Source organism: Erpetoichthys calabaricus, chromosome 8 (assembly GCF_900747795.2).
Source record: "Erpetoichthys calabaricus chromosome 8, fErpCal1.3, whole genome shotgun sequence".
NCBI classification, from domain to species: domain Eukaryota; kingdom Metazoa; phylum Chordata; class Cladistia; order Polypteriformes; family Polypteridae; genus Erpetoichthys; species Erpetoichthys calabaricus.
This window is the reverse complement of record NC_041401.2, coordinates 176301046-176327549: the sequence shown is the minus strand read 5'-3', so window position 1 is coordinate 176327549 and position 26504 is coordinate 176301046. Positions and strand designations below refer to the sequence as shown.

Below are 26504 nucleotides of genomic sequence, written 5' to 3'. Positions count from 1 at the left end.
AGGTTGCAAACATCGAAAAAGCAGTTTTTATGTGGTTCAGTGATGCTCGTTCAAGAAACATTCCTATTAATGCAGCACTCATTCAAGAAAATGTCAGGTTTGTAAACTCTCTTGGGACGTCCCTCAACTAGACAGCATGCCAAAGAGCGTCCCGAAGTCCAAACTCCGCGTCTATGAAAGACTGTTTATCTGTTGCTGGGGCAACATCCAGCTCAAAGCTGTGCTGTGCTGTGTCTCTCAGCTATGTTGAGTCTCTCCGCCAAAACAAACAGAAAAGATACCGATGGGCAATATGCAAGGAACATTGTAAATGCAGGGAACAGGATCACTTGATCACTGATCTGCTGTGTCTGTGTATAGCAGAGTGGCAGATCACGGTACAATAAATAAGCGTGTTATTCCTGTTTCAAGTTGATGCGTTAGTGGAGGTGTTTTGCAGGGGCTCTTTTTCACTGCTATACCGCTAAATAGGCATGCAACGGAGTACAAGCGGTAGTGGAGGTATTGCACAGGTAAAATGGACAGAGAACATTCCAAAACTGAAGCTGTAGCAGACAATAAAGTTGAACATGATGACATAGAAGAATGTTTGCAGAAAAAAAAGGAGTCACGTCCGTTGACTGGAGATTTGTCTGGTTTTAAAAGGTCAGATGTGGACCATTATGTTCAAATCTGTGAATATTGTTTCTATACTACTAGATAATACTGCAGGCCAAGTTTTACTTGTTTTATTTTTTTTTCAATACAGTGTAATGTACCTGGGTACTGTGCAATAGTGTGACGACATGTTGACTTTATTCTCGTCATTTCTCCTTGATTCTCGCCATTTATGTCAAGATTAAAGTCGACATGTTGACTTTATTCTCATAATATGTCATTAAAGTAGAACATCGTAAACTAAACTTCATCGTAAAATGAATATTTAATTTACTAGATTTTCTCAAACCCCGTCATAAGTTATGCAGCACATTAAATGCTTTGTGTTAAGTGTTCCCCGAGCCATGTTAAATCGGTACGTGCTTCTTAAACTGACTTCCTCTTGTACTGAGGAGGCGCCGGCAGCGATCACCGCACAGAATATATTCACTTCATGATATTCCTGCTCCCTGAACATTTAGAATGCTAAGATAAATACTTGATATAATTTTCATGATGAAATGCATTAAAGCATGTATTAATCATGTGGGGGCACGGTGGCGTGGAGGTTGCACTGCTGCCTCGCAGCAAGGGGCTCTTGGGTGTACCCTGCCTTGAATTTGCATGTTTTTCTGGTGGGTTTACTCGGCGTGCTTCAGTTTCCTTTCAAAGTCATGTAGGATGTGGGGTTTTGTTATGCTATATCGACCCTGCTAGTGTATGTTTTGCTTGTATTCACCCTGCGATGTGCTGGCGTTCAGGATTTGCTCCTGCCTCGCACACAATGCTTGCTGGGATGGGCGCAACCCTGAATGGATGGCATAATTAAACATGTATAACAAAGACTTTTGTAAAGTTCTGAACACTCCGTGGTCTAAGTTTATAACTAGTTTTAATTTCACAAAGACGTTTATCGTGTGGTGATTGGTTAGGTGGAGAAAGAAAAAGGAAGGATAGGAGCTGAGGGTTTGGTACGTCAGACAGAGACAGCACGCTGTTCTGTGTTTGTGTCTCCGACCACCAGATCACAAACTCAACATTTCCACAATATTTAAGTTAAACCTGTGCGATACCCATTCATATATCCAGTTTTTTGGAGCCTCGTCACACCTGCCATAAAGTTCTCTACACTGAACGTACACCTGGGGACCCCATACTGCAAGAGAGCAGCACTACTGCAACACTACCGTGCATGTTTAATACCTGCTTTAATGCATTTCATCATGAAAATTATATCAAGTTTTTATTTTAGCATTCTAAATTTTCAGAGAGCAGGAATATCATAAAGTGAATGTATTCTGTGCGGCGATCGCTGCCTGTGCCTCTTCTTAGTGCAGAGGAAGTCAGTTTAAGAAGCACATAGCAATTAACAACTAGGTCGGGGAACACTTAACACAAGGCATTTAATGTGCTACATTAACTTATGACGGGGTTTGAGAAAATCTAGTTAATTAAACATTGATTTTAGGATGAAGTTTAGTTAAGACATTCTACTTTAATGACAAAATACAGTAAACTATGAGAATAAAGTGGAAATGTTGACTTTAATCTCAACGTGGAAATGTCGAAAATAAAGTCAACATGTTGACTTTATTCTCGACATATACTTTTTTTTTTCTTCACTGTGTCTGTAGTTTTTTTCTTCACTGTGGCCCTAATACGCTTCCGTAGGGATATGCCACAAATAGCATTATAAATGCAAGTTGCAGTTTTATTATTTATGCATATAGCTTAGCTTGAAGCAAGGTCCATATTAATGCAGTTTGCCTTAATGATGGTTCAGTTGGTAAAGATGTCATCACCAAGCTGCACTTGGTTTATTTCATTATTTGGTGAATACTGTGTAATGCACCTGGGCTTGTAGTCTTGAAGTAATAGTATTATTACTGGAAGTTGTACTATTATTTAGTTTATTGTTATTATTTATTAGTTTAAATATTATGCAGTTTAATGATGGTAAAGCTGTTTAAAAAGTCACTTTAACATGTCAGTGGACAGAGATTATTAAGATTAACAGAAAGTGTAGTTGGTTTACAAACAATATTTACTATTTATTCCTTTTTTAAGACATGTTCAGTGCAATACAACTTTTGACAAGCACCTCTGGATATTTTACTAAGTCTAAATGCCTCTTTGGATGGTTGAAAATATGTTGTCAAAATTTTAGTTTAAGTTGTTTGCAAAATTTGTTCAATAAAAAGTTTCTATATTTTGACTGCAACTGTCATGCAGTGTGATTCCTTCTCTTCATTAGTGCCACCCCCTTGAAAACTATCACTTTATGGGGCCATGCAAACCTGTATTAATACTTGTGTGCACATTAAAATGTTTTTTTTGTACAATGTACAATTCTCATGACAGTGGAATAGGTTATTCTTAGCCTGCCTACTGCAGTAATTGCAGTGGAAAATGTGGTTAACATCCACTCATGCATGGGAAAAAAATACCGTTGAATACCATGAAATTTTTCTTTGTGCATTGTGAGGTTTACTTAAAAAGTGCAGCAAAAAAGTATTTGCCGTCCAGGGATGAATTAACCCCCAAGTATGTGGCAGTTTAAGGGTTAAAGCCCCAAGATGGCATTGAAATGCCCTGCACGTTCTAAGGCTTTTGACAATGAAAACGCGCTTGCATGAATTACAGTACATATAGCGGTAACATTGGTATTTTACATTCTAGCATTGCGGGTGACATATCAGTACAGTACTGTACAGTATACGGGTTTACTTTTACATTCTTTTTCTTAGGTAATGTATTAAGCTGAGGTTGAAATGAAATTAAAGTGTTTTGGAGGCATATTTAGGGTTTAAACTATAAAAATAGGTATTTTTTTTAACCACATCCATAATTCGCGGGTGCTCTAGGAACGTAACCCCCGCGAATTTCGGGGGTGTACTGTAATTCTGGTGTTGTGGACAACACTGAAGATGGGATAGAATTAAATGTTTATAGGAATAAAAAAAGAAAACAAGAAAATTCCACTGCAGTCATATAGATTCAAGACTACCAAACGAAATTATTACAAGATTATCAGTAGAGAACTTCAAAATATTACAGAATTATATATATCTTATTACAAAACAGCCCTAGGTTAACAGGCCAAAATCCCTTTCTCTGAGGATGTTTCCACCTTAATTGAATTTATATTCAACAGGAAAATTAAGCAGCGGTTAAAGCCTTCTTTACATACTTGCCACCACCAGTAACTCCCATTAGGAAACAGCTTACCCAGATATAAGAAATTTTAATTCATACTTAGAAAAACACTACAAGGATCTATATTTGTAATTGCTACTAACAGTCTGTCTAGCAGAGTGCCTAACTAATACTAAAATAAAACGCTTACACATTTTCTGTACAAATCTATTCCTTTGATTTTAGTGTTGACTTAAAAACTCTTTATATGATAAACTAACACCTAATCCAGGGTAGGTTCATATCTTACACTTATTACTACCAGGTACAGCTCTTTTACTCCTATACCTCCAGGTGTGAATTGCTGTTTCACTCCAGTAGTGAAGGAGTTTTACTACTTTAGTGTTTGTTTGGCTTTTACAAACCCATTAAAATGAGATGAACTGCAGGAATCCAATAATTGCTGAATAATACCCTGCATTATTCATCAATAAAAAAATGATTAAAAAACTATTAAAAGTAACTTACCTCTAAAAGAAAGGGAACTATAGGGACAAATGTCTTTGTGCTATCTGACAAGAGAATTAAAGCACGGACACAATGTAGTCTCAGCGGATAGTATTTAGATGTAGGAACCAACCTGTGTTTAAAATAAAAAAGAGATGGTATCAATAGCAATGCAACAGCACCCTCTACTGTTTATCATAAGTGTGAAGAAAGATAAAAACCTGTACTTTTTTAGTTTTATGATAAATATAATAATTCTTTACATTTATACAGTGCTTTTCTCACTTCTCTAAGCAGTTCAGTGAGTGGGGAGCCACTTCAACCACCATGATGTGTAGCATGCACATGGCTGATGCGACGGCAGCCATTTTTGCGCCAGTATGCTCACCACACATTAACTGTTAGGTGGTGAAGTGGTGGGAGAGATAGCCAATTAGAGACAGGGTATGATTAGGAGGCCAGAATGACTAGGCTGTGGTGGGCAATTTAGCCTAGATATATATCTGTTACTTGTATCTTTACGAGTGTCATATTAAAAAAAATACACATCCACTTTTAAATACAGCATAACTTAAATTTGTTCATAATATTTTATGAAGTTTTATCATGAATATCTGATTTTATTATTTCTGACAAATTGAAAAGTTACGATGGTACACTATAACTGCAAAACCATTCTTGGCAAAATGTGTAATAAACACATTTCAGTTGTCCAAAAAACTAACTCATACAAAAAAAAAATACAGACACACATGAACAACCGAGGCAACAGTTAAAGTAATACACCAAAATGGGAACACTGAACCCTCAGTCCTCCCTATTATAAGGCTTCGCACTGTCACTGTGGAGTGGCTCACCCATATATCCATCCCCAAATTACACACTCAACCATTCAAATTACCACACCCAATCATTCAAATTACTTCTTGTCCATCTTACTTTTTTCCCCTCTCTCATGCAACCCAATGGTCTGTTCCCTCATAATAGTGAGCAATTATAAGGAGTATCAACTTCGCTACAGAGAATTATTGTATTTGTACCCTTAAGCTCTTCATGGTTGATAAAGTGCCAGGTCTCCATTGCAGTTTAACAATTATCTATTTTAGAGGTTTGCTGTGGGACTTCACTCAGCTTTGTGCAACACCAGTTGTGTGCTTGCCCATGGTAAACTCAAACTGGACAGCACTACACATACACAGTTATCCATTAACTTTAATGGTTTTACAGGCAAAGTTCAGCACAGAATATTTTTTTAAAAGATAAAACTAGTTGTGATACAAAATTATTCAAACTAGATACTAAGACATAACACATTTCAATTCTAGTAAAGAAGATTTTTTTCCGAACAGTAAAAATGAGGCCAAAACGTTTAAACATGCTCTGGATATTTGACATGCTTACTTGATACACCCAGTGATCACCTGACACAATGGATAGATCAGGGGCTGCAGAATCTCACTTGGATGTAATGTACTTAAAACACGACACCAGAGGTACAGGCAGTGGATGTATTGCCAGTTGTACACAGACTGATATGTTTCCTGCAATGAGAAAAAAAGAGTACACAGACATGTTAAAAACTTAAAAATATACTTATTTCTGAGTTATCAATTTCTTAAACTCTCTATATCCATGGTAGGGTAGCAGCTCTTCCTTTACCAATGTGTCATATGATGTAAAATTTCAAAGAACTTTATGTATAAAAGTAATTAAAATTTACTTAGTATCATTGTAACAATTAATGCAATGTGTGTAAATTACAACACTAATTAATAGTTGGCTTAGACACAATCACTACACACTTTGGAATTTGTAAGACTATATATACTGTATACTGTTGCCCTTATTATGTTCTTGTTGCTCCCTTACTCATCAGTACTTTAAAATTCTTCTCCCTTGACATCATACCAGTTAATTCAGTTTAATCAGTTTTATAATTTAGCTTTATACTTTTACCAAATGCACGGACAACAGTTAAAAAAAAAATTGAAAAGAAGATGAGGATACAGTGGATTATACAAACTACTTAATCCAATTTAGGGTCACCGCGTAGTAGATCATTCAAGCACAAAAATACATGTTAAAATATTGTTCTTCCTGATGGAATTAAGTGGTTATTTTGAAGATAAAAATGTCAGAATCAATGGTGACATTTGTTAATCAATAAGCTGCCAGACTGTTACTTTAATTTGAACGGCACTGGGCAAAAAAGAAATGCTATTTCATCAGGTCTAATATAACTCTCTTATTGTGTTCTTGTCTTTTCACTTGCTGTCAACGTAGCTGGTGTCCTTTGAAAAATAACCCTTATCACTGGTTGCCAAACTGCTAATGTTCTAAAAACTACTCTTGAAAACAATTTTATACAGAACACTGTTTTGTTGCCCTTTTCTTCTATCATCGTTTTTTCATTTTTAATTTAAAAAAATGCATTTGGAGTGATTCCATTATATTTACTGTATTAAATATTTCTCACAATTGTTATCCTCTCAGATAATTTACTTAATTTTATACTAAGCAGACTTGTTTTACAGCTACAGGAAAGATGACTTAAATCTCAGCCTGGTTACTCTCTTTATGAAACAGTGTTGTATGGTATACTGTTACTAAATAACAGCACAGATGGAACCACCTGCTGGGCATTTCTGCCTGATGCACCTCTGACAATGCCAACTTGCTGGTTGCAGGGTCATCAGCCAGGTGCCACCCTTCACTGACGTTTTGCTCCTTTAATCAAAGAACATCTTGAGGTGGGGGAACAGCGGTAGGAACGACTCCTTACTGCCCCTGCAACGAGCTCTAGGATCCTTGTTTTCCCCATGTTTTATCCTTTCTTCTTCATCAGAGGCAGAAGCTCCCTTCATCTGCCTCTTCCACCAGGTGTTTGAGGGCCTTCCTTAGCTTTGAGCCTGTAATCCCATGGGACTTCAGGAACCTCAGGGTGGATGATCCAATGAAGCCTCTGCAACTTTCTTCTACTGGGAAGATGAAAGCCCTCCATCCTGCTTACAGGCATGCAGCTAACATTTCTGTATACTTTTCCCTCTTTCTCTCAAAGGCAGTCTCCATTGGATCTTCCCATGGAACAGTCAATTCCGCCACAATGATAGTCCTAGTAGTGGTGGACCAGACCAGGATGTTTGGCCAAAAAGATGTTGGGGCAGTCCTCACGGTCCACTCTCCTCCAGGTGATAAGAGGGACTACATCCTTGTGCTGTTGTTCTGAGACTTGCACTCTTGCCTGAAAAAACGGATCAGCCGCTGTGAAGGTACTGGGCTGGTCCTGTTTGGTTTCGACCTCTGTCTCTCTAGGATTTCAGCTAGCTTACTAGGGACCAGGTTGTGACATCACCTATACCGCAGTAATGCTGCTGTACAGCCAGAGAGGATATGTTGCAAACTCGGGTTGCAGTAATGCTTCCGTATAACCAGAGAGGATATGTTGCAAACTCAGGTTCTGTGAGTCACAGAGTTGGCAGATCTCTTCAGAGCCATACCAGAGTCTCGGATTCAAAGGACTTGGAAGGATGTCATAAGTGGCCCTGATCAGGAAGCTCTGCCTTGCTTGGGGCATCCTCCACATTTCCATCCACATTATTGTCCTGTTGATCACAGCCTCCCAGGTTGTCCAGCTCCCTTGTTGTTGTTGCCTTACAGCTGTTATTTTGTAGCCGTACTAGACCATCTTCACAACCTGATATCACCGGGTTCCACTGCTTCTTGGAGGCTCTGGACCACAATTTATGTGCCGTTCCCCATCCAAGACCAGTCCTGCCTGGTTGCAGCACTGCAACTATCTCCTGTTGCTTCAGTCAGCTTACAGTATAGCCTGGTCTACTGCCAGGCATTGCATTCCACTTGCATCCTTTGCAAACTTTGAAATTGCTACTTTGGAGGGACAGGTCAGGTGAATCTCTCAGCTTGAACACAAGCCTCACCTTGTCTTGTTTGTAACCCAAACCAATGGATTTCACTGGAAGGTTCAAGGTATTTCTCCCAAAACTTGCTGTGTTGGAAAGACATTGAGGAAGGCTCAGCTATTTCTGGATGTAATTGTTGGCTTTTGAGTCCATCATATCAACTTTTGAGGAGCTGATGTCGGAGTTTCAGGGGCCACATCAGGGGTGGGTATAAGGTGAACTGGAACTGATCACAATAAACCTTAAATTTCCCGGGTAGGAGACTCTGGTCAATCTTACTCAGGTTGTCTGAGAGCTGAGATGTAAAAGAGGCAGCTATATGCTTATCAGACAGAGTGGCCATGTAAAGCCTTCCAAGACTTTGCACAGGTTGGCCTGCCATAAGGAAGGGATCTTCTCCCCATCAACTGAAAAAGATATGCTGTTATTTCTGATCCCTGTCCATTGTGGTTATATTTCAAATCCTGCTGGGAAGACTGGTGCTCTTCGCTCTCACCAGCTGCAATTTTGGGATCAGTAGCACTGTGGTGCTCAACCTGGCTATGATTCTGCCTTGTCTGACCAGCTGCTGCAGTACAAGCTTGCATCTTGATGCTGCCACTGCATTTTGTCTTTCCTTGATACATTCACAGTCACTGGTAGGTTGTCACTAAAAAAGTATCGAAAAACCCAATTTTTTAAAAAGGTGCTATACCAGTATTATGTTACTTTTATACCAGAAGTAAATGGTTGTGTACATGCACCTTGCACTCTGTTATAAATCAACGTGATCAGAACTGCAAGGGTAACTCAACAGTTCTTCAACCCAACCAGACCCCATGATGTTTTAAGCAATATTTATAAGTTAAGATTCTGGAACTCCAAGAGAAACCCAGTCCTAATTATGATATGCAGAGCAGGGAGGAGCATGTGTGTTTGGGCCAGGAAGTCATCCATTGTTTACTTCAGTATCATTTTGGTACCGATACTGAGCTGCAAAGGTTGGTAATGGTAATGAAATCAAAATTTTAGTATCAATCCAACACTAGTGTGAGGTTTATATGATTTCCCAATCCCAGAGTACTCCCTCATTCAAATGTGTGTTATGTTAATCTGCAATTTTTAATTGCCCCAATATTATCAAGTGCGGGTATATGCGCATTACTGAGACAGGTTCCAATTCCTCACACCCTTAAATTAAAAATGGGTGAATATTTTGATTTTACATTAAGCTTATTTTACAGAGTTATGCATATATATAATAATAAATATACATGATTACTACCTGTATTTATCTTATAACTTTCCCCAATAACAACACTCCCACAACTACTATTCTAATTCTGTATTTAAATTGTTAGACAACAGTGTTTCTTCTAGTGTCACACTTAGCCTTTCCACACCAAACTGTGAACTTTAAGATTAACAGTTTGTCTGATTTGCACAATATACACTTGCAAGCTGTCATGCCTGTGTGTGTGCACTAACAGCAAGTATGTGAATATACATTTTTTTCATAAAACTGATTAACACATACCTTCTTCTTCATGGTCATTGCATTTCGAAGGTGTATAGCCAATTGCCTGATGTAAATAAAACCATGCTGATATGATGCTTGTGTGTCAAGAGCATACATTTCTGTTAAAGTCCTCTGCATGAAGTTGATCATTGGAAGCATATTAGGTGATGTAAATTTACAGTTTCTGACATAGGCAATATACATTTGCTGTGAATGGGTAGGACAGGGAAACAGAACAAAGTTAAGGCAGATTTGGTAAATGTCAGTTTATGTTAAAAAAAACAGTTAAATAATCTATACTAATGGTAAAAGATAAATACCATATATAAAAAGGCATATTTAGAACCACAATATCTCCCTAATACTGATAAGGTTTATGGAATCACATAATGCAGACAAAATTTAACGTACAAAATAGAAAAATCCTTAAAAATTGTAAAATTGTCATCCAAATGAAAAACAAATTGACAGAAATTATAGTTAGGTCCATAAATTTTTGGACAGAGACAACTTTTTTCTAATTTTGGTTCTGTACATTACCACAATGAATTTTAAATTAAACAACTCAGATGCAGTTGAAGTGCAGATTTTCAGCTTTAATTCAGTGGGATGAACAAAACGATTGCATAAAAATGTGAGGCAACTAATGTATTTTTGTAACACAATCCCTTCATTTCAGGGGCTCAAAAGTAATTGGACAAATTAAATAACTGGAAATAAAATGTTCATTTCTAATACTTGGTTGAAAACCCTTTGCTGGCAATGACAGCCTGAAGTCTTGAACTCATGGACATCACCAGATGCTGGGTTTCCTCCTTTTTTAATGCTCTGCCAGGCCTTTACTGCAGCGGCTTTCAGTTGCTGTTTGTTTGTGAGCCTTTCTGTCTGAAGTTTAGTCTTCAACAAGTGAAATGCATGCTCAACTGGGTTAAGATCAGGTGACTGACTTGGCCATTCAAGAATTTTCCATTTCTTTGCTTTAATAAACCCCTGGGTTGCTTTGGCTGTATGTTTTGGGTCATTGTCCATCTGTATCATGAAATGCCGCCCAATCAATTTGACTGCATTTAGCTGGATTTGAGCAGACAGTATGTCCCTGAACACCTCAGAATTCATTCGGCTGCTTCTGTCCTGTGTCACATCATCAATAAACACTGGTGTCCCAGTGCCACTGGCAGCCATGCACGCCCAAGCCATCACACTGCCTCCACCGTGTTTTACAGATGATGTGGTATGCTTTGGATAATGAGCTCTTCCACGCCTTCTCCATACTTTTTTCTTGTCATCATTCTGGTAGAGGTTGATCTTGGTTTCATCTGTCCAAAGAATGCTTTTCCAGAACTGTGCTGGCTTTTTTTAGATGTTCTTTAGCAAAGTCCAATCTAGCCTTTCTATTCTTGAGGCTTATGAGTGACTTGCACCTTGCAGTGCACGCTCTGTATTTACTTCATGCAGTCTTCTCTTTATGGTAGACTTGGATATCGATACAAATACCCCCTGGAGAGTGTTGTTCACTTGGTTGGCTGTTGTGAAGGGGTTTCTCTTCACCATGGAAATGATTCTGCGATCATCCACCACTGTTGTCTTCCGTGGACGTCCAGGTCTTTTTGCGTTGCTGAGTTCACCAGTGCTTGCTTTCTTTCTCAGGATGTATCAAACTGTAGATTTTGCCACTCGTAATATTGTAGCAATTTCTCGGATGGGTTTTCTCTGTTTTCGCAGCTTAAGGATGGCTTCTTTTACCTGCATGGAGAGCTCCTTTGAATGCATGTTGTCTGTTCACAGCAAAATCTTCCACATGCAAGCACCACACCTCAAACCAACTCCAGACCTTTTATCTGCTTAATTGATAATGACATAACGACGGACTTGCCCACACCTGCTCATGAAATAGCCTTTGAGTCAATTGTCCAATTACTTTTGAGCCCCTGAAATGAAGGGACTGTGTTAAAAAAATGCTTTAGTTGCCTCACATTTTTATGCAATCGTTTTGTTCACTCCACTGAATTAAAGCTGAAAGTCTGCACTTCAACTGCATCTGAGTTGTTTCATTTAAAATTCATTGTGGTAATGTACAGAACCAAAATTAGAAAAAAGTTGTCTCTGTCCAAATATTTATGGACCTAACTGTATACTGTTCTCTACTACTTTTACATTCTGTATAATTACTCAACTACAAAGCAAGAACAAACAACTTAGAAAATTACTCTTGCCTCTTCAATCAATATTTACATGTTTTCTACATGCATATGGGTATAATAATTTCTGCTCCAAAACCAACTTTAAGTGGGGTAACCAGCAAACCTGGATGCACCCAGAAAATAGCAATTAAACTTTGGGAGCAAGGAATAGAGCATTTTTCAGAATTCTGCAGGTGATGAACACCAGACCAATGCAAAAACCAACATGCAACTGTCACCCAACAGTTAAAAAGTGGAGGAAAAAGCAGAAACTGAACGCAGTTATTGATTAACCTCTCTAGTTATTTATAGGAGTGGGTAATATAGCCAAAAATCACTATCACTAAATACTTAAAAATTTTGACAATTTAGGTAAATACTGGTATAATGTATTTGTGTATCATTTTTAGAGTGAAACGTTTTTTTTGTTTTTTTTTTAAAGAAATATCAAATTTTCTTCTGATTAATTGTGCACTCCGACTCACCAGAGGATTTTTTCCCCTACTTTGCTCACTCACACTGCCAACGTCACCACCACTGCCTAAAACAGCACAAGAAACTATTTCTTCCTGACTTTCCTTCCTGTTTGCATCAACTCACCAATCACATTGAATGGCACAGCACACTGGGAAATATTCTTATAGGTTTTGGCTCACTTATTACACACAGTATTAGAAACTTACTAAATGCACAATTTCAAAGCAGGATAATTTTATTTCAGATTTTAAATTTAACAAAAAACTTAATTTGTGCTTAAGCACACAACCACATTTAAAATTAATATAAACTGGCAGACTGGTCTACCCTGACTTATATTGAATTTGAAATTTAAGTTCACAATACATACCTTCAGTACAGGATTAAGATACACATCTTGCTTGTTCCTACAGATTTTATTCAGAGCAAGGAATGACAAAACTCTGACAGTCTCATCACCTGTACTCCAATGGATAATCAGTTGCTAAAAACAAAGGAAAAAAAACAATATTACATTTGAAGAAAAAAAATGTGCAAACAAATAAAATGTTCTTGAAAACATGGCAGTATTTCATACAAACTAATAAAATCCCAAAGCCTCACTGTACAGTAGATGCATTTTACAACTTATCATTTCTCATTTTTATGTTATGTGGGTTGCCAATATTCACTCAGTACTGCCACCTTGTTAGAAACACTACAGTGAACATCAAGTGGAAGCAATTTTAACAGTGCTTCAAGCTACAGTCCCAAAATGGCCTGGAGCTAACCAGTTTGGTCCTACAGATGGCAAGATCATCACTGAAGAAAAATATACAGAGTGTGCCAGAATGGACAAATAGTGCCAACAGATGGTGGAAATGGCTGAAGGTCACTAGTTATCATCAATCCAGTTTTACCAATGCAGACTGTCACTGAATATAAATGCAGAATAAACACAACAACATGAAAAATATAATTGTATTTGCCCAGTTTTTACAAAAGGAAGACTATTTAGAAATAGGAAATGTTTAATGACTTCTAACATTCTAGGCACTTCATGTAAAACAGAGAACAAACGGTTTTGCTATAAGCATGATTGATTAGATAAAATTTAACTTAGACACATAATTTAATCTCACTAGCTGTAATTATTAATTAGTAAACAATTTTGGATAATTATTGTACCCTGATAAAAATATATCAAATCAAAGAAGAAATATATTAATACTTTTGATACTTTTTCTATCCTGAAAAACTTCATGCCCAGTTAAATGTTGCCTCTGTTAATTCTAATTTATATGATACAGTTTTATTAACTTACATGGTACACAATGGCTTACCAACAGCATCTTTAGACATTCAAGGTGATTTATATCAAATGATAAATTAGAATTGTGCTCTGAAATTGCAGTGAAAAGGTTACATCAGTCTAACAAGCATGTTACTATCCAGTAGCAACAAGTGTGTATTAAAAAGAAATGATTTCCTAAAAAAAACATTATTCTATTCACATCAAGACTCAGGTCAGGTAGGGGAGCACGCACCAGTACAGCACGTTGCTACACCCACCACATGATGAAACAGAGATGCAGTCCAGTCCCATCCTCCGGAAATGACCATCTATCTGCTGCACCCAGGTGTTACGTGGGTGTCTCCTTGGTTTGGTCCCACTGCTTTTGTCCTCAACAATGAGGATCCTGGGAGCCAGATCACTCTTGGGGAATCAAGCCACATGGTTGTAGTACCGTAACGGACGCTCCCTCACAATGTAGGTAATGTGTCTCATTCAGAAATCCGTGAGCAACCGTTCATTCGACACAAAGTCACACCAGTGGTACCCAAGGATTCTCCGAAGAGGCACAGTACCGAAGGAGTCCAGTCTTCATCTCAGGTCTCTGGATAGCGTCCATGCTCCACAGCCAAATAGCAAGGCAGAAAGCACCAGGACTCTAAACACATGGACCTTCGACCTTTTGCACAGATATCAGGAGTGCCACACACCTCTTTCCAGTGACCTCATGAACCCCCCATGCTCTCCCAATCCGTATACTGACTTCACCATGAATGTCACTGCCAAGATAAGTAAACCTCTCGGCAAGGTAGACACTCCCTCCACAGACAGACACACTGCTGAAGGCTGTGCCCACAAGGTCATTTAAGGCCAGGATCTTGTTTTTTATCCATGACACTCACAAGCCCAGACACTTAGACTCCTCGTTCAGTCTCTCGAGAGCCCCGATCAGAGCCTCTATTGACTCTGCGAAAATCACAGCATTGTCAGCAATGTCAAGATCAGTATCTTTACCAACAGATGCTCCACAGCTGCTGAACCCCATGACCTTGCCTTGCCTTGGGCCCTTGAGCAAGGCCCTTAACCTACAATTGCTTCATCCTGGGTATGACATTAAGTTGCATCCAGCCCTGCAAGCAGGTGTTCCAGCTTGTAGGGAAAACACAGGGGTTGGTGGAAAGACTGGCACTCCAGCCACTGTGTAAAAAAAAAAAAAAAAAAAAAAAAACCTCACACTATTCCATTCCATTCCATTCAAACTAATGTGGTGCTGAGGGGTCACTAGTTGCACGGCTGCGCTCGTGTCCTAATTTGGGATACTGATGTGGTTTGTTGTGTGATGGGTGTGGCAACATGTTATATCAGTACATGTTCCCAACCTCCCCTCTCTCATAACTTGACACGTAATTGCCTGCATACATTTTAGATAATGAAACTTTTCTTTGACAAAAACCCACTTCTGCTATGGCTGGTGACTGGTTGTGAAAGTTATATTACAGTTGTGCTTGAAAGTTTGTTAACCCTTTAGAATTTTCTATATTTCTGCATAAATATGACCTAAAATATAATCAGATTTTCACTCAAGTCCTAAAAGTAGATAAAAAGAAACCAGTTAAACAAATGAGACAAAAATATTATACTTGGTCATTTATTTATTGAGGAAAATGATCAAATATTACATATTTGTGAGTGGCAAAAGTATGTGAACCTCTAGGATTAGCAGTTTGAAGGTGAAATTAGAGTCATGTGTTTTCAATCAATGGGATGACAATCAGGTGTGAGTGGGCACCCTGTGTTATTTAAAGAACAGGGATCTATCAAAGTCTGCTCTTCACAACACATGTTTGTGGAAGTGTATCATGGCACGAACAAAGGAGATTTCTGAGGACCTCAGAAAAATAGTTGTTGATGCTCATCAAGCTGGAAAAGGTTACAAAACCATCTCTAAAGAGTTTGGACTCCACCAATCCACAGTCAGACAGACTGTATACAAATGGAGGAAATTCAAGACCATTGTTACCCTCCCCAGGAGTGGTCGATCAACAAAGATCACTCCAAGAGCAAGGCGTGTAATAGTCGGCGAGGTCACAAAGGACCCCAGGGTAACTTCTAAGCAACTGAAGGCCTCTCTCACATTGGCTAATGTTCATGTTCATGAGTCCACCATCAGGAGAACACTGAACAACAATAGTGTGCATGACACGGTTGCAAGGAGAAAGCCACTGCTCTCCATAAAAAACATTGCTGCTCGTCTGCAGTTTTCTAAAGATCATGTGGACAAACCAGAAGGCTATTGGAAGAATGTTTTTGGATGGATGAGACCAAAATAGAACTTTTTGGTTTAAATGAAAAGTGTTATGTTTGGAGAAAGGAAAACACTGCATTCCAGCATAAGAACCTTATCCCATCTGTGAAACATGGTGGTGGTAGTATCATGGTTTGGGCCTGTTTTGCTGCATCTGGGCCAGGACGGCTTGCCTTCATTGATGGAACAATGAATTCTGAATTATATCACGGAATTCTAAAGGAAAATGTCAGGACATCTGTCCATGAACTGAATCTCAAGAGAAGGTGGGTCATGCAGCAAGGCAACAACCCTAAGCACACAAGTCATTCTACCAAAGAATGGTTAAAGAAGAATAAAGTTATTGTTTTGGAATGGCCAAGTCAAAGTTCTGACCTTAATCCAATCGAAATGTTGTGGAAGGACCTGAAGCGAGCAGTTAATATGATGAAACCCACCAACATCCCAGAGTTGAAGCTGTTCTGTATGGAGGAATGAGCTAAAATTCCTCCAAGCCGGTGTGCATGACTGATCAACAGTTACCAGAAATGTTTAGATGCAGTTATTGCTGCAAAGGGGGGTCACACCAGATACTGAAAGCAAAGGTTCTCATACTTTTGCCACTCACAAATATGTAATATTCGATCATTTTCCTTAATAAATAAATGACCAAGTATAATATTTTTGTCTCGTTTGTTTAACTGGTTTCTCTTTATCTACTTTTAAGTCTTGAGTGAAAATCTGATGATGTTTTAGGTCATATTTATGCAGAAATATTGAAAATTCTAAAGGGTTCACAAACTTTCAAGCACAACTGTATACAAAATCTGTAAATATCATATCTATAAAATCAGGCATGTGCAGACAGTTTGAATAGGGCAGGTGGTCAAGTTAGGTTAACAAGAAACACAAGGAACAGAGAGATAATTCTTAATGAAACTAAATAATTCACTGCAGTTCAATTTTGGTATGTGTTCAATGTTTCTTGCATTTCCTGTCCATAATATTTTCCATAATAACCTCACACCCAGATAAACAAGACCTGAGCTGAGAGAACTGCCCCCCGAGTTGAGCTGCGGTGGTGGGGAGGATGGGATAGCAGGCTGCTTGTGCTGATCAACACATTTGCAAAATAAAAGACGCTAATGGTGAGGTGCGAAGGAATTTAAGGTGGCCTGGGATTACGAGTTTTTTCATAGACTTTAGGGATTCTAGTGTTAATCTAGCAGCAATATCCATGACTTATAAAACATTACTTCTATGTTTTAACTTATTGCATTACTCAATATTAAACAATACAGCTTTTCCAATGCCATAACAACCACTAGTGTAGCATCTATAATATTGATATTTTTGAATTAAAGATGTGTATGACTAATTGACAGTCTGTTGTGAGAAATGCATGTCAACCTTAAAATCAGGGAAAAGCAATCACTTTTTTTACTTTATGACATGAAATGATATGATTCAAGTGATGGATTTCACTTGGGAAATTCTTCAGATAAAATTTTGTGGAGCAGATTGTTTAATTTAACATTTACTCCAGATAAAGGAAAAATTGTAAATGTATTATGAAATGTCTACAAGATCCACGACATAGCAGACAAGGCATGTTCATCAGCGGCTGAATCAGTTAAAAATTCTATCCCTCTCTATACATACAGATTCAAAAGAGTGGGGTATGACGACTTCATACTATGAGCATCAGTATTAAGATCGCAAGCTATATGCACTTTATATTGTAATGTACAAACATACTTGAGGCAATCATTCCATTAAGTTGTTTGCTATCATTGTGCATACAACATATGAAGTATTTCCTCAGAGTTTATCAGACTATTACTTCCTTCTACCCAGTTACACAAGTCTTAAGAAAATAACTGCTGAAAGAAAAAAATGGCAAGTATTTAAAGCGTGTGGTCAGCTTCAGCCAATTAAAAACATAAACAAAAGTTTCACACAAAAATATATTTTGTAAGCAATGCAATAGACCTACACAAAAGATTTTAAAGCAATCAATATACACATATAGCTCATGTGTGCAAGAACAATCTTACCTTCAGAAAAAGCCTACACTGTTTTGGAAGGCACAAAAAAAAGGAGACTAGTTGGATGGAATGCCTTAAGACTGCCCTTATCACAGAAGATTCCGTTAAACAGGACAACAGCTGAGGAAAAAATAAGTGTTACCATAAATGTAATAATGGTACGGTTTAAAACAAATTTGAAAATATTGAATATAAATTACACCCTCATCTACCTGAACAAGACTCAGCAAATACATTTTGATATCAATTTGTAATCTTTGCCATCGGGGACTAGATGACGGGAGCACAAGCCTATGAAAAAAAGACCATTAAAAAGAAAAGTCAGCAAATAAGCAAAAATCTTTAAATTAAAAATTTAGTTTTCATTTTTTAATCATTATAATTGTTTTTCCATTCAAACATCACCCATCCCCCCCAAAAAAAATCCCCAGAAGATATCAATGTAATCCAAGAAAAATATCTATTATAAACACTAATGGACTTTTTCACTATGAAAACAGAACTTCAATGCTCTCAATTGAAGGCATAAAATGTTACATCAGTAGCTGTGATCAATACACCCGACATCATTAGGCAGCCTTACTTTTTAGTATCCTTGTTTGGCTTCAACTTCAGCATCTTATCAAGTGGACCAAAAAGATCTTGTACGCATAATGAAACGAGGGCATTAAAAACTGGAAAAATACAAAATTAATTCAGTATTAGGACAGATATAACTGTACAAAGTTAAACATTAATTTATTATCAAATTCTCTAAACATGGTTTAAATAACACTTTCTCATGAAAGGGCTTGTCTTTTTTTTTTAACATTTTTGGATATTAACAACACTAAAGAAAAAAAAAAATCATAACTTTGTTTGAGTTTTTATTTAACTAAGTTCCTTTGTGAAGAAAAAGGTAGCATGCTTCCATCTATATTATTGTGTCCAATAGCTAAAATTAGAATTGGGTACACCAAAACAGGTATAAGTAGATACTAGTAAAACATCATTAGATAGGACTTGAATGGTGCTATCTTATGTACACATCAGAAACCAGTTGTGTGGTTTAGTCTTAGCAGTTGGAAGTGTGTGGCAACACCATGCCAAAATTGAAAGAGTTCTGTTTACCATGAGTCTGGCAAAGGTATTCAAACCATTTCCAAGCAACCTGTAGTCAATAAACCCACTGTACAAAAATAATCTACACACAAACTGAATTTCAAACCACTGACAATCTACTGGGGTCAGGTCAGCCCAGGAGCTGACTGAAAGAAGCTCTCCGGAATATTCCAAGTATCCCAGGATAACATCAAGAAATATACAGGCAAGACTTGCCACAGTCAGTGTCAGCAATCTGGAAAACTATGCACATCTTTGCCCTGTATGTGAGGTCCAGAAGTTGTTCTGCTCTCAAAAAACAATATATGTTTTATAAGATCATATAGATTTTTTTATTTAATTATTTGTCAATATTATTACCTAATCTTATTTGTTTATTCATTTCTTGTAACTTTCTCTTTGACATCTTATTAGCACTTTGAGCTACATTCTTTGTATGAAAATGTGCTATATACTGTATGTGTGTGTGGGGTGTTGTGAGTGCTAATAAAAGTGGTATCAGCTTACCTACAAGCAGAGATATTTTGTTGCTACCTCAGTGAAAGCTAATGGGACACTGCCCTGCCCCAAGAATCTACTAGAACCACAATCGCTAAAGAAATGCATTCAAAATATGAATATATGAGACAACGGATATACATTTGGTTATGCTGGAGATATAATACTATGCCTTGAGTTTAATTGTGGTTAATTCCATAGTTTACATGAGTGCTTGAGTGGGTCATTTAAAGATAAAATTGGTTACCAAATTGAGCAAAGGAAAACACAACTTTCATAACCGAATTCTTGTTAAAGATAAACCACAATTCTGAAATTGTTGTATTACTATTTATTGTAATAATTGCCCTTTTAAAATCCATCTTTACTTCACTGAAGTAAACCTAATCTTTGCTGATTCACTCAATTTATTTATAAAGTGTATCTAATTAAGTGATAAGGTTGTGAGATGTTTAGTTAATTTTTTATTCTTATTTTTAAATTTTATTATTTCTCTTTCAGGTGTAGAGGTGCCTCATCTATTATTGCCAGGTATCATGATAGGGGAGGCACAGTGCAAGTTTTATATCCACACACAGTAGTACCACACTTCAGGTTATCACTGTGACACTAACAGCAGTTTTGTTCTGATCAAAGGCATGATTGATACATTATTCTGAAATGCATTTTTGTAGCAAACATACATTTTGTGAGTAATGTCTAAATGTATTGTGTTCGCTAAACAAAACCTTGCACCTTCTCATTTTAATAAAATGTACTTTTACTTTTGGTACTTGGTTACATTTGAAAGGAAATATTTTTTACTTTTACAAAAACAGTTTTTTTTTCTGAAATATGTCTTCAGCAGAAGTAAAAATATGACAAAGCACTTCTACTTTTGCTGAAGTATCACTTCTGAGTACTTTTCATAATTCAGTACGTTGGCATGTGTAATTGTGGCCAAGAGTTAATTTCAGATTCATCTATCCATAGTGCTTTATTTATTTTTTTGTGCAACCTGAAGATCACCTATATTCACTATATTTTTCATTTTTTTTTTTTATATTTGTAGGTTATTTTTTACTAAACATTTTACAAATAATCTATCACAATCTCTTACATATCCTAATCATTTTATTGTATTGGTTGCTTCACATCTACTCAAACTGAACTTCAAAGAATTAATTTTGAAGCAAAGAAAAATGGGATAAATTGCCCAAAGCCAGGTGTGCAAAGCTTGCTGAGACATACCGACGAAGACTCAAAGTTGTGATTGTTGCCAAAGGGGCTTCTACAAAGTTCTGAATTAAATGCCTGAAAACATACATGAAAGATTTCCAAGTTTAATTTTGTAAAGAAAAAATGAAAACTTTTCTGAAAATATGTTTCACTTTGTCATTATGGGTTATTTTGTGCACATGGATGGGCATGTATAGTATATATCTGAATGCACAGTATATACCAATTTAATTCAATGTCATCTCTCCTCGAGTTGTGTGAGAAGATAATAAAAAAGCAGACATGTGGATCATGCAATATTTCAGAATGTATGATAATGTAACACATTAGTAATTAATTAGTTAAAAAAAAAAACACATCTTAATTCCTCCTTATTCAATCCAATAAGGGTGAAAATAGGTTAAAATGTAATGCCGGGATAATGTACTTGCCCCTTTGTCTAATTTTCTGCATCATTATATAAGGAATGTTAAAAAATCTACCAATATACTGTAGACTAACAAAATTAAATTAATACTTATTTTTCAAGCATTGTCTTCAGTAGTTAATGATCAGTCTCTAAAGTGCTACAAAAGAATCTCCTTCTAGAACTGTTTTACATCTAAGACATTCTTTTCAAGTATTAGGTCCTTCCAAAACAGCTCAGTGGAGTACAGGTGTGTCAGTTCAAAATGTACTGTTTTTCCCTTCAAACATTCCGATGTCGACTTGATTGTATATTACAGGTTTTTAAATTAAACTATTTACACCCAACTAACATTTTTCTTAGAATCTTTAACATTTAGACTTTAGTAATACTTTTCACTGTTGGTCTAACAAGCCTTTATTTTGTTTTTAGCATTTTCAGGTACAGTGATGTTGTGACCAGCACAAGAAAGTGTGCTACAACCCACAATACCCATCCAGCATTAACATCCATCCATCCATCCATTTTCCAACCCACTGAATCCAAACACAGGGTCACAGGGGTCTGCTGGAGCCAATCCCAGCCAACACAGGGCACAAGGCAGGAACCAATCCTGAGCAGGGTGCCAACAGCATTAACATTAAATTTTAAAATTATGAATTCTAACTAAAAGTTACCTAATGTTCAATTTCACTACCTACAGTACATAACTTTGGCATGTTATTATTTACTAGTCTGCTTTGGTGGAGATAATTTCCAAATGAATCTGGTACACAGTTGTAATTTCTTTGGTACCTCTGTATCTCTTTGCTAGTTTAGAATGCCAAAATTCTTGTTTAGCTTGCACTTAACGTAATAGCACTTGTTTAGGCATATTAGATTGCCAGTTCACAAAAATTTCAACATTGACCATTTGAAGTAAACTACACCACCATCATTTTGGAACATCGGTTTACTATTACTTGCTGAAAATTTTTAAGGAGACAAGTATAAATCACTGGGATCATAATTTTTTTTTTTTTTTTTACACAAATGTCTAAATTTATTTTTTAAACATAAAGAAAAAAAAGCAAGAAAATTATGCTACATACCCATGCTGTCTTCCACCTTGTATTTGCCCAACATGCTATTGTCGCCTTTGGTAATGGCTACTGCCGCCTTAAACGCTTGTGTGATCTTTCTGAACAACTTTGGAGTTAGTTCACACTGTTAAAATATTAAATGATAATGTACCGTGAATCAAATATCTCAAATTATCTATACATGCATTAAAATATCTTTTACTATTTAAATACTACTGTTTTAAATAAACACAGAAGTCAGTGCTGAAGAGTTATACTAAATGTGAGATAAAAACTGATTTGAATTAACATGTAATAAAAAAGTGATTATAATTAAAGCACTTTATGATATACACTAGAGCAGTGGTGGCAAACCTATGGCACCCGTGCCAGAGTGGGCACTCAGAGCCCTCTCTGTGGGCGTCGCTCCAGCGCAGAGTTTGTTACTAGAAAGCCAGAGGGACGCAGGGCCGGGCTGCTCCCCTCCCACTCTCCCTGCGCACCGGAGGACATTTCTCACATCACCTGGCCCTTTGCCCAGCAACCCAATGGGAGCGCTTCCTCCCTCTCCTGTCTGGGGTAAAGCGGGTGGCACACATGCGGTGTGAGGGTGTGGCGTGGACGGCAGCCTGTTGAGTCTGTGGTGAAGGCAATTCCCGTGGTGGGGTTGGAGAGGAGCTAGGTTGGAGGGGATGTGGTACAGCAGGTCCACAGCTCAAAACTGAAAAGGCCAGTTTTCATAGTCACCGCACTCACGGCTTAGAGGGGGGCATGGTAGAGCGGCCGGAGCGGTTCCCAGGAGCTTCATGATGCGGGTTGTCCTCTCTTAAGTGCACAGGTGAGGAGTCATCCGCATCTGTAACTGTTGCCAGGAGCTGCTAATCGCCACACCTGATCCACGTCCCCATAATATATAATAGAAGCGCAAGGTGGATGGAAAGGGGAAAAAAAAGAGAGAACGGGAACGAAGGTCAATGGGGAAGACCTGCGTAAAACACTTGAGAAGACAGAAGGGATGACAAAGGACAGCCTTAAAGTGTGGAATTCTCTGCCAAATAATTTTAAGTCAATTGAAACACTTGGGATTGCTTTCCTTACTTTGTTTGGATCATCTTATGCTTGTGAGTAGCTGTTTTCAGCTTTGAATTATATCAAACAAAGGGGCTCTGCCCCCTGCTCGCTTCGCTCGCCTACCCCCGGCGTTTTGAACCCGTGACCGCTGGGTAGCCACGTGTGAGGATGACGCACGTTTAATACGGAGAGCTCGCCCGTGTCACTCTGGGGCTCTCCACTGTTAACACGGAGCCCCGTACGTACCTGATTATATTTTCCCTTTTTCGAGTAATAATTTGCATTTGTTTGCGATACTGTGATGTTTATCGTAATGTTAATAATGCATAACTGTAATGTGATGCACCTATGCTGTATAGATTGGATGTGTGAGGATGACGTATGTTTAATACGGAGCGTTCGCCCATGGCACTGTGGGTCTCTCCACTCTTACTACGAAGCTCTTTCCGAACTATTATGCGGTGCATTGTGGAGCACAGCGGACTCTGTAGTGTTTCCCGTTTCACTTCGTATATCGTTTAGTCGAGCTGTTTCTTTTTGGAGGAGTCTCTGCCTGGTTTGCGTCATTTCAGACGCACGTTGTAGGCACTTGCGTTCATTAATTACTAGCAAAATACCCGCGCTTCGCAGCGGAGAAGTAGTGTGTTAAAGAGGTAATGAAAAAAAAAGGAAACATTTTAAAAATAACGTAACATGATTGTCAATGTAATTGTGTTGTCATTGTTATGAGTGTTGCTGTGTTTTATATATATAAAATACACACACACACATATAAACATATATATACATATACACATATATATACATATCTACATAAATATATATATATATATATATATATATATATATATACATATACACATCCACATATCAACATATATATATACACATATATACACACACACACACACGCTTTATGGGTGATGATTGTTTTACTCTTTTTATGTTTATTTTATTTTATTGTAGAATCAACTCCTATCTGCGCACAGCAGGGCAGCCGTGGGCGGATGCGTATGGTGTATTCACTCCATGTTATCATGCATTGCGCTGTCAGTGTTATTTTGATAAAAGAATTTGAACAACATATAAGAAGCGTATAAATTATTAAACAGTAAAACATTAACATTTAAGAAGTAAAGTTACATGAAGTACTACTGCAGTGCCTTCGGGTATACCTCATTTTTTGTTTGCCCATTACATGCTTAAATGTATACATTTTTTGGTGCACCTACCCTAGAACACGCGACATATAACCGAGCGTGGGAGAAGCATGGATTTTAAACACGCGTTGAGTTCATCTGCTGGTCTCCCTCGTGGAATAACTGGTAATGTTTCACTAAAATCTACAGCGAGTAAAACGACATTACCTCCTATTTTTTTTTTTACGATCTCTGAGATCTAGCTTTTTTCGGTTCAAGGCTTCATAAGCTCTTTTATGTTGTATGGTGTACTTATCCCAAACCATCATCTTTGAATGTTGCAAGACTTTCGCCTTGTATGTAGATCGGGGTAATTACATTCATTGCATTCCTAGTCTGAATCACAATCTGATTGTATGGGTGGTTACCTGGCACTGTAGGGTTGCCACCCGTCCTTTAAAATACGGAATCGTGCCGCGTTTGAGAATGAAATTGCGCGTCCCGTTTTGAATCAATACTGGACGGGATTTATCCCGTATTTTTTTTATCATTTTTTTTTTAAAGCAGCGTCTCATGCAAATCATCCCACACGCATTTTATGAAGATGCCTCCTTTCCTACTTTGGATTGGGTAATACTTGATGTCATCGTTAGTTTGATTGGTGTTTTTAACTGTCCAGTGAGGAGGGCGTGTCTTTTAAGTACAGTCTGCAAAGTGTTGGCACTGAGATGTGGCGTCAGCGCCATAGTTGAAGCCCCTAACGTTGCGGTCAGCAAGTCGGCTAACATCCGCCATGTGCCGTCTTTCAGTTGCGAGAAGCAGATCATAGAATGGTTGAAACTGTTGCCCCTAACGTTGCGCCACGGCGTGTGGTTCGTTTATACCTCGTGTCTTCTCATTAAACTTTTATCTCGCGAATATGTTATTGCAATCCGCAGCGGGAGCGTTTCTATAAACTTAATAGAAACTTACGTTTTACACCGTGCTTTGTTTCCCTTATGAACATGCTTGTATGCTTAACTCGCTCCGTTCTCAATTGTTTAATTAATTTTTTGCTCTTCGCTGTTTGCGGCTGTTCTTCCATTTCCCCCTACTTCGTTCTTTTATCTCGCGAATATGTTATTGCAATCCTTAACGGGAGCGTTTCAATAAACTGATTGAAAATAGTTTTGCATTTACCTTTTTAGTAAAAGGCGACCTTTTAAGCCTGAGAAATCACCCCGTAAATGCACACGTTTAATTGGACATGTGTTAATATGTATGGTTACACAGTATTAAAAGACAGTGAACAACGTCAGTTACCTTTCTTCCCGCGTTTGATAAAAGGTGAGCTTTTAAGCCTGAGAAATCACCCCGTAAATGCACACGTTTAATTGCACATGTGTTAATATGTATGCTTACACAGTATTAAAAGACAGTCAAAAATTAACGTCATTTACCTTCGTTCCCGCGTGTGACTCGTGCTGTAAATGTCTTCCTTGTTTTTAGTTCACGTGATTACGTAGGAGGCGTGATGACGCGATACGTGACTCCGCCTCCTCCATTACAGTGTATGGACAAAAAATATGTTCCAGTTATGACCATTACGCTTTGAATTTCGAAATGAAACCTGCCTAACTTTTGTAAGTAAGCTGTAAGGAATGAGCCTGCCAAATTTCAGCCTTCCACCTACACGGGAAGTTGGAGAATTAGTGATGAGTGAGTCAGTGAGTCAGTCAGTCAGTCAGTGAGGGCTTTGCCTTTTATTATTATAGATATGCAGGCAGGCGCGTGTTTGTATCTCGGTAACTCGAGCTGTGTCGTGTTGAACCCGTGCCTGCTTTGCCTATGCAGTTTGAGACGCGCGTTGTAGGAGTCCACGTTCATTAGATCTACGCATTAGTGCCACTCACAATATGGCAGCCACGCCTGCGCATTGCGTATTATGTCGGTTCTTACCATGCTGTGTAGGCGCATTTGCCTTTTGTACTTTACTGGGCTTTGTGACGCCCGATGTAGGCGCCTTTGTGTGGCGCTTGCGCACTAATTCTTTTGCGTCCACGGGCACGACCC

The 26504-nt window shown here is 37.9% G+C and overlaps 1 protein-coding gene across 1 annotated transcript in view; it reads right to left on the bottom strand.

Moving 5' to 3' along the window:
* noc2l (NOC2-like nucleolar associated transcriptional repressor) overlaps positions 1 to 26504 on the bottom strand; it is a 123936-nt gene that overhangs the window by 76087 nt on the left and 21345 nt on the right. The window contains exons 5-12 of the mRNA XM_051931041.1: positions 22273 to 22387; positions 18542 to 18632; positions 18171 to 18249; positions 17968 to 18078; positions 12724 to 12837; positions 9715 to 9903; positions 5680 to 5819; positions 4300 to 4411 (exon numbers count right to left, since the gene is read on the bottom strand). Coding sequence (XP_051787001.1) covers positions 4300 to 4411; positions 5680 to 5819; positions 9715 to 9903; positions 12724 to 12837; positions 17968 to 18078; positions 18171 to 18249; positions 18542 to 18632; positions 22273 to 22387 — 951 coding nt within the window. The remainder of the gene's footprint in view (positions 1 to 4299; positions 4412 to 5679; positions 5820 to 9714; positions 9904 to 12723; positions 12838 to 17967; positions 18079 to 18170; positions 18250 to 18541; positions 18633 to 22272; positions 22388 to 26504) is intronic.